At 33.1% G+C, this 10135-nt stretch overlaps 1 protein-coding gene across 1 annotated transcript; it reads right to left on the bottom strand.

The window, feature by feature from the left end:
* Positions 1-212: 212 nt before the first annotated feature.
* LOC149412039 (uncharacterized) lies at positions 213-9637 on the bottom strand. The gene is made up of 2 exons (XM_089646576.1): positions 9593-9637; positions 213-9466 (listed from the first exon to the last, which is right to left on the bottom strand). Exon 2 carries the CDS (start codon positions 9327-9329, stop codon positions 7782-7784), a length of 1548 nt encoding a protein of 515 aa, XP_089502702.1. The 5' UTR covers positions 9330-9466; positions 9593-9637; the 3' UTR covers positions 213-7781.
* Positions 9638-10135: the final 498 nt, after the last annotated feature.

Below are 10135 nucleotides of genomic sequence, written 5' to 3'. Positions count from 1 at the left end.
AATATACCACAAATATGATTTAAGATTTTCACGGCCAAAAGTATTTTTGTAATTTGTTTTTGGGGGGTTATGCCGTGTTGCGCTAACTCCTTCTTTAGCCAACGTTTCGGACAGCATTGCAGTGTCCATCATCAGGGCAGATGTGTTATTATGTAATATTATGTAATAACACATCTGCCCTGATGATGGACACTGCAATGCTGTCCGAAACGTTGGCTAAAGAAGGAGTTAGCGCAACACGGCATAACACCCCAAAAACAAATAACAAAAATATACCACAAGCTTATGTATGTATACACTTCCAATAGTGGTGACCTTGCGAAATGTCACTACAAACAGGCTACTCAGGCCCAGTCTTTACCATAAATTCAAATGTAACATTGTCATCACATTCACCATTCACACCATTTGTGTTTTTGACATTTAAATGCCGATTCCAGGCGCGTTTCAGCTTTCTAGCAAATTGTAATAAGCTGACAAGCTTAACAACATGATAGTTGTCCTCTTCTGCTGATCACAATTTGTTCAAAAGCTGAAACGTACTTAGAATCGGCATTTAATAACATTTCAACTGTCGAACAAAACAAAATGGTACATAGTTATCCTTTTCTGCTGATCACAATTTGTTCAAAAGCTGAAACGTACTAAGGCCGAGTTGTTTCGGAGAATTTGAACAATTCATCAAATTTCAACATTCATTTTCGGATTCTAGGCTAGTTGCTTGACAGAACTGAAATAAAAACAGAACTTGAAAAAATCTTTCACAGAACTTGAAAATAAACATTGAAATTTGATGAATTGTTCAACTCCGAAACAACCCGTTCTTAGAATCGGCATTTAATAACGATTGGCCATTTGATGACTTTGTCACACGTGAATTTCTGCAAAACAGCTGAACCTTGTTATGTTCACCGAAATAGGAACAGCGTTGTTCAAATATGAATATTTGTTTTTTTAACAGTTATTCGAAAAGGTTTATGGAGTGTTTATTTTAATGTAATAAAAAGAACATGCAGTTTTTACTTTTGTAAAGTCGAATAACAAGATTGAAACATGCTGTATGCAAGCAATCCATCTCTGTGAGTAGTGTTTGTATCAACTCTAGCTGCCATGCCTACATGTAATAGTATTCAATATGAAATTCTAAGATATATCAGACAGAACCAATTGACTATACATAATACCAAATAAGAAGAAATCTAACTCTAGTCAGCCAAATGTTGAATTTTTCAGCCTGATTGAAAATTGCTTATGATTACGGCCCTATGAATATGAAGAACTCAGGGTTTAATGTACTCCACAGACTTAAAAAATGTCAATGGCATTTTGGTCTCCGTTTACATTTTTACACATTCCACCACTAACCAAAATCTAATGTTAGTACGCTTGTAACACATGGTATGCCCGGTCCCTTACTATCTAATGTTACGGGAACGGAATGGTGAAAATTTGCATGGCAGAAACTTGCATTAGATTCTTGTCAGTTGTGACAAACACGTGAAAGAATTTTCGTTTTTAATTGTTAAAAAATGTTACCAAAGACCAATACCCATCTACATTTTGTCTTCCAAATAATCTTCGTTTAAGGTTAGTCTTGTCGGGTATATCCCGAAGGTCTAGCACGGATGATCGATAAAGCCATGTGGTATACGATATTAAGGAAATCCATTATCGAAAGTCAGTTAGCGATATTTGCGAGCACCGTCAGAATATGATTCCAACAGTCGGTAGACAAAACCCTCTACTTTTAGCGAGGTCTCCAAGATGTCGGATAAACTGTCAATATGCACATCCTTTTGGATAATGTCGTTTGTTATGTAATATAACTGGCTTATTAATGATTGGGGTGAACTAACTGAGCCCTTAGAACTGAAAGAAATCGTATACATGATCCATAGACTTAATTAATTCATCTAAGACCCGATCAATTGATTCCGTTCCAACAAAAATTAAAAGTTGTTAATTATGACTAATGACCTCATAAATTATTTTTTTAGTGCCAAAAGCACATGAGGACTGCCAATATAATATTAAAGATAATATTTTAATTCGACATTTAGAAATGTCAATTCATAGAGAGATGCACCAGTGTTGCCAGCGTATATCGAATTCTAATTTGTTGCATTATCCACATCGGTCTGGATATCAACAGTTCGACCATGCGCGGGAAATCGGTAGTTACGCCTATCAATCGATATTGCAAAGTTGACTGTGCTAGACACATCCTGTGAGTATATCCATTTTTTTTTAATTCTTCTAATTTATTGATGACTTGCGCAAAGAGGAATTACATAACCATGTTTATATTATTTAAAAAAATGTTGCAATCTTACAATTTTTTAAGCAAAGCTTTCCTAAGCTGTACAGACTATTATAAATCTAATAAATGGTCCAAATATGTTTATTTACACGTTATATGTTTTGTAATACAGTATAATATTATTACTACAAAAGTAATACTTGCTCCTAAAAAATAAGATGAACAAAAAGATTAAGACTAACGATTGCTTTGTTAACAACGCTGGCCTTTTCAACGCAACATATCCCATCAAGCGGCACCTTTAAATGCAATATATGTGAAACCACAGAGGTATTTCACCATCCTCTCGATAAGTTATCAAAATCTAACTATTGTAACAATCCATTATAATAAATAAAAAATACATACTCACAATAGGTAGAAAACTCGGCTAACTTATCCACTATTCTAAGGTTCGAGTACCGAATAGTAAAATCGGACTACATAAATAAATAAATCGAAAATATATGTTATCATAATGCTTTTGACAACTATCAAGAGGATGAATCACATAATATGTATATCCACATGTGGGTATACTCCTCGATGAATCACAGGCATATTAAGAAATATGATAACATATACATACGAAAATATAAGTTATTATAATGCTTTCGACAACTATCAAGAGGATGAATCCCATAATATGTATATCTGCATGTGGGTATAGTCCTCGATGAATCACAGGCATATTACGAAATATGATAACATATATTTACGAAATATACATAAGAAAATATATGTTATCATAATGCTTTTGACAACTATCAAGAGGATGGATCACATAATATGTGTATCCCCGTGTGGGTATAGTCATCGATGGATCACATAGGCATCAGTCGCATAGACGTGGTTAACCCATCGGCATACCTGCCGCCAAGATTGGGGGGCTGCAATTTTTTCGCATCGGCATATTGCCCGCCCCATTGGGGAGACTAAAACTTTTCCCACATACTTAGATAGTTCACAATAAAATTATAATCTACATAAAAGCATAAAAAGTGTTCAATTTGGGGAAATATGGGGTGCAATACTGCGCAGTAATAGTCCTTCGCAAGTATGCACAGATGCAGAGATGTCTTTACTTCAAAAAAATCCATTTCAAATGGAAATGCAAAATGGGTATTTTCCATTTTGCATTTTAAATGCTTTTCTAAAAACCATTTTTCATTTTGCATTTTAAATGCTTTTCTCAATGCATTTTCCATTTTAAATGCTTTTTTGCAACATTCTTCCTACTATCTCCACTCATTTTTTTTCATAAGCCCCAAATATCAGTCGATCCTCAACCTCGCTATGAGAGATAATTTACATTTGTCAAGTTGCTCCCTGGTAGGAGCCCTGGCAATTGAGTGATACCATTACAAAAAATACTGAACATGTAGCCATGACGCTGTAATATTATATATTAAATAGCAGTTTCTATGTTTTTACGTTGGCGACATTAGTCCCGCGCAAATTTTTTGTGGTTTCATAATCTGTAGTCGTGGTGTTTTTGGATTTACCATCATGTAATATGTTTGTTCTACATTGATGTCCATTATTAAATGACAAAATTGTTTAAAAAATCTATTATTTTAATTGTTAAACCTGAGAAACCATTTTGCATTTTCAATGCATTTTGAAAATAGGTATTTTGCATTTTACATTTGAAATGCTTTTCTAAAAACCATTTTGCATTTTCTAATGGAAAAGTTTTGACCCATTTCCATTTTGCATTTCAAATGGTTTTGGGTACCCATTTTGCACATCTCTGCACAGATGTCACAAATAAAAATTAGTATGCCAATGGGTTAAAAGTGCACTCAAATGTAGTTTCAAAAAGTCTGAAAATATTGTATAGACATCTTAAAATTAACAAAAGACATTTTCTTATATCTAAAAACAATTTATAATTAGTTAAATAATAACTGAATGTTTTCTCAGAAACCCGAGGGTTTTAAAACAAAATATTGTTAAGTGTACATATTTATTTATATTTGCAATTTAAAAAAAAAAAAAAATCGTAAGAGTATAAAAAAACTTACCCAATTTTTATATTAATTTAAGAAATTGAAATAGTATATAATTAGGGAGCTTAGGATCACAGGGGCCTAACTACAAAAACTGGTGTTTTGAGTTAAGCTTGGTTTCGGTAATGCCATAATCATATTTATTAGCGACACAAAGCTATATCTCGTACATACAGCCGTTTAAGAGAAACAGTTGGTCATATCAGTTGCACATACAGGTGAGCATTCGAATTTTTTATTGGCGTTTATCTCAAAACTATATTTTTGTAGATAGGCCCTTGTGCTCCTAAACACTCTAATTCATCCTAATGTCATCAATGACATTACAAACACAGAGATTTAACACAAAATGTAACGAGTAACAAACACACTCACATTTCCAGTAAATTCTTAATTCAAACGATCATTATGAGAACAGCTGCTTTTATACAAAACTTAAATTTGGATTTGAGACTGAAATACTTGACCAACTGAATAATCATTTTTTTATTGAAATGTGTAATGTGCAAGTATTTAGTATGGATGTGTAATATTTTATCTATGTGTTTATATATATAAATAAAAATGTAAATGTTCGTCTGTTCAAAACCTTAAATCTCGGAAAGTTATTCACCGATTGCTTTGAAATTTTGACACAACATTGCATTTGAATACACGTGTATAGATGTCACCTATGACAGATAAAAACAGGCTCTTTTTTTTAAAAAAACAGCGCCATCTGTTGGACGTAAAAGCAACAAGCGCTATTATTTCACAGACAGACTGAGCCACAGCTACAGCTAGTTTTCAAATGAAATGTTATTCCCTGGCATTCATCACACATGAGGTCATTTTGGCATTCATTTACGCAATTTGGTTAGAGACAGCACACAACCTCACACAATGCTTGACAGTTTAATACTGTAATTACCGTATCTTTTGAGATCTCTGCAAAGTATCTAAATTTTGTAATGTCATTAATAATTTATTATAATGTCATATATTATTGCGACATTGTGACAAAACTAGGCTTTATTGAAAAATATATTTTAGAACTGGCTGTTTATTTTATTAATGCTAATCATAAAAGCTTCTAATATGATATTATATTATTTCTAAGTGTGCAATGTAAAGCTATCGAAATCTTTTATTTTTTGTTTTAACCCCTCAAGAATAATTTTTTCGTTTTTGGGAACATCTCAAATAGGTCTCAAAGAAATTTTTGTGTCTCCCTTACTGTCATGGTGAGAAATATAATATAAACGGTGTTAGAAAGAGAAAATACCATGCTTTATATTCAAATCTAGAAGTTAACCACATGAGAATTAAACCAAAGTTTCCGACCGCAATTTATGAAACTTTGTGAATTTTTTTATTAATTATTTTTATATTCGCAAAAGTCAAAAAAATGAAGTGACAGTAAAGTTCATAATACATTTGTCTAATAACGTGAGTGGAGGTTTTTCTTTTTTTTCACTATCAGTAATTTTAGTTTATAGTTTAGACGACACAATGTAGGGAGAGGCATTTTTAAAACATTTATTCGTTTGCATTACAAATTTTAATATTTCAAAAAAAAATTTAGTTTTCCGGATACGTTCAGAAATATTCGATTTATTTAGATTTTATTGAAAAGCGGAAATACTCTGACTTTCTGACAGAACACGCCAGATGCCTGAGGGGTTCATATGAAAATTTTGCACTGATACACTAGCCTTAAGATGATTGAAAACCGTTATCGTAATTGCGGCCGTTTTTACAATCATTATTGCATAATTGTTTTTTTAAATGTATATTTTAAATAAACTAAATGCTTAATATTAATAATAAACCCAACGATTTAAAATTCTCCATATTCAACTACTCTTTCCACGATATTAAAATAATGTTACAATATCATCAAATGGCCAATGAATGCTTTTTTTTACATTTTAATGTTATAATAAATTGTTATCAGCTGACAAGCATAACAGTCATGTTGTTATGCTATTACAATTTGTACAAAAGGTGAAACAATCCTAGAATCAATGTTTAATATGGACCGTTCAAATATCAAAAAACAAAATGGAATGACAATGTTACATTTGAATATCAATAAAACAATTGATCCTAACTCAATTTAATCGAGATAACTGACTTCTCACGTTTTCACTTGCCAATTCTAATATGTAATTGTATTGATGATGTTCGTCGAAAACAAGAAAAAAAATGCCGGTCAACGTATCTAATTCAACAGACGACATTAACAAAATATGATTGTTAAATTAGTTATATTAGATTGTTATATAAGAAGTATTACTAACAAACAACCATTAATATATCATATTGTTGTTTTATCAGTTGTGTAAAATTTAAAACATGTATTTAGTAAGGGGGATATTTAAGTTGTAGCTCCAAGTGTGTAAGAACATTAAAACACAAAAATATGCATAGAAAGGCATCAAAATTTATAAAGTTAAAATTTTTACTCCTTACCGAATATAAGTTCAAATTATTCACTGTGCAAGTAGTGAATTATTGCTTAATATTATTATATATAATTTATTATATGTTTTTAGCCACAAATTCAAAATTTTCTGGAGAGCGAAAAAACTAAACTAATTAATTTAAATATATTTTTTTAATGAAAATACAAAATAATCTCTCCCAATGAAACTTTACGTATGATCTTACGTGTACATAAACTGTTCTAGTGATTTAATAATATTGAATTATTAATAGTAACCAATTGCTTTTAACTCAAGTGAAATATTACTAAGTAATTAGTTAATCATAAAAAAATAAAAGGACATATTATTCCAATCTTTACATATTATGCTGACTTACGGATATAATATTGTGGATGCACGGGCATTACTAGACATAGGATTACATGCTCTATAAAAAGGGCAAATTATGCAGGCAAACATGCACTTTCAATGCTAAAATAAATGGCAAAATTGAGGAGCTGGAAGCAATAACAACTTAAACGCGTGCGCGCGCAAGCTGTTTTTGCTCCCACTGCCTTTTTGGTATAATCAATCCTTTCTTTATCTACTGTGTAAATATTACTTACATAGGTTTTACACAAACGGAGCTGAATCCAAAATTTTTAACACCAGTTATAAGTTACAAGTGAATACTACACATTTCAAAAACTTTGAACGCGTTTTACTCAAAACTACAATCTTCATCATAAGCTGTCATTGCATGCAGCTTCTCAATTATACAATAAAAAACCAGAATATATCTTTTGGAAACGGTTTTTTGGAAAATAGGAAATTTGGGCCACCGAAATTGTGGAGAACAAAAGAACAGATATCTTCAATTTTCCATTCCTAAAAAACTGGGTCATAAGAAAAAACAAGAATATAAACCATTTCTAATTTGAACAGATCATATGCATATAATCCGATGTCTAATTATTACAGAAAATAGCCATGACAACATAATAAGTTTGCTTAGCTATGTAATATGAAATCACGAATAATACCTATTTTACAAGTGGTAACTCAGTCTAAGTGCTTTTTGGTTGACCAAATCTTCCCAGTCCTGTAGAGAGTATACAACTTGCTATTGTAAAGATTCTCTGCAAACCTGAACATGGCTCCTTCAAACTGATGAGGTCTCGTATCAAAATCTGCAAAGTCCATATCCAGGTTTTTATACGGCCGGTTAAAACCATTCTCCCGACAGTCAAAGTATTTATGGATAGCGACAACATCTTGAGACATCATCTCCGTCTTGTGGGAAGCGCTTTTATCCGATGCCGGATGCAGTTCGAGCGTCGTGGATATCTCTATGTCATGTATTGTCATGGATGCTATGTTTAAAACAAACGCCGGGCGATCGGAAGATGTGGATTTATCGAAATGAGTTTTTTTCACGATATCTGGATAGTCAGGTTTCACTTTGGGGTCATTCCTTTGGTTCAAACAGAAATGCAATGTGGGCAGTTGCACCTTATCAATCTTCTTTCCTGTTTCATACGTTTTCAATAAGACTTTCAAGGAATAATAGAATCTCGGAACAATGAACTCGTCCCATGCCAAATTGACGATGTGGCTTGTTTTCTCGTTTAGATTGAAGTCTCGCTGACCCATTTTCTTGTTCCTATTCAGATTGCGGAAGATGCAATCTAACTCTGCCAGGTCCCGCATCAAATGGTAGTAATCTTCGGTGGAAAACGGGAAATTGAATGGAATGACATAAATAGAAAAACCTGTCAGTTCAATTGGCAGAATTTGAATTTTTTCCAACAAATTCACCGGTAACGTGTTGTCATATACGTGGAATTCAGTAATTCCCATCAATTTATGGAATGCTAAGAATTCTACAACATTTTTTCTGCTTAGCATTGGCATTTTATTCGGCATAACACACGCTGTGATTTTAGATGTATCTTCAAAAGAGATTTTATTCAAATTACTCTTCTCTGATCTGGAGGTGTAATTCTTATCTAAGTCAATCATTCTGATGACCGGGGAATAAATTGGACTTAAATCAGAGTTAGGATAAAAACTAACAGCATGCGGGGTCCCCAAAGCTCTTGTTAATTTGCAATGAAATACAAACACAACATAATCTTTATTTTCTTTCACACTTGTTTTTGATTCTAGTCTAGAATAGCTGAACTTGCCGATAATGGGTCTCTCTTCTTCTTCAAATAAAAAATGGCAGCGAAAGTTTTGTTTGACATGTTTGGAGCCTAATACAATTGTGTTCGACACTCCGAAGTATTGAGTTTGTACCGTCAAGTCGGAATGGGGACTGTTCTCTCTCCAAAATGAGGAATAAGCAAAATGGTTATCGTCGATCCGCTGAAAGTAGGGCAGAATGTCTAGAGTCCTAGCGTTGATGCTGTCTAGCTTCTCCGATAGTATTGTCGAGTTGATTCCGTTGTTACAAAGAGTTAGGTCGTTCGATCCTCCGGGTTTCCCGAAGAAGTTCAACACTTCCAGGACGTAGCGGAGGCGGTAGTATTCATGGCGGTAAATTAAAAGTGTTACCACACTCACCGCACAGGCGATCACAAGAATAAGTTGGTAATATTTCTTCATTTTTCGTGGCTTGTCTATCTTCTTCTTCTTACCATGTTCCAACTTGATTCCACCACCGTCCGCGATTTTAACATAAATCTTGTTTGTGAATTTGGCCGTCGCAGCGATGGTTTTAACAGAGCAGTTCGAATCCCATTCTGGAATCAAATATCAATGTCTTCCTTATTATTAGCTGTTGTCTATTGAGTTTAGACTTCAAAATACCACCTTGAAAAGGTTCCTTTGAGTAAAATTAATGAGGATAATAACGACTGAAAACGCACCTTTATTTGAGCGAGATTGAACCGGGCGAATAAATTTCGAGTTTTGACAGCTACTAAAAAAAGCATAGAAAATACCGTATTTTTCTAAATAATCTGCGTAGTTTGACAATCTATCAACGAGAAGCTAGTACATAAGATTATTTCGAATATTGAAATGCACAACAAACCCCTGCAACTCGTGTATGGACTTCTAACGGCTTCCGTTGTCGGGATAAGTATTTCGACTACTAATCCGGAGGTCATGGGTTCAATTAATACCGTCCTCAATACCCAGCATGCGCAAATCAATTGTATTTAATTCATTTTTGTTATTTCAAAATTAATTCGTAGTAAAATATGTTTATACATATATTTCAATCAAGTTCCAGAATTTAAAACACTCTAAGTACCAATGGCTTTGTTTAAATACCATTTTGGGTTGAAACGATGCTTGAATATGCTTAGCCTTGTTTTGTGACCAGATCTGAATAGTCAGGCATTTCCCCACATTCATCTTCACCGTCTCTTTCCCCTCTTCATAATTTTCAGTGTCACAAAATACCC

This window comes from Hesperophylax consimilis, chromosome 24, assembly GCF_061612785.1.
Source record: "Hesperophylax consimilis isolate HC1 chromosome 24, BYU_Hcon_1.0, whole genome shotgun sequence".
Taxonomy (NCBI): Eukaryota; Metazoa; Arthropoda; class Insecta; order Trichoptera; family Limnephilidae; genus Hesperophylax; species Hesperophylax consimilis.
This window is presented reverse-complemented; position numbering and strand designations above follow the sequence as displayed.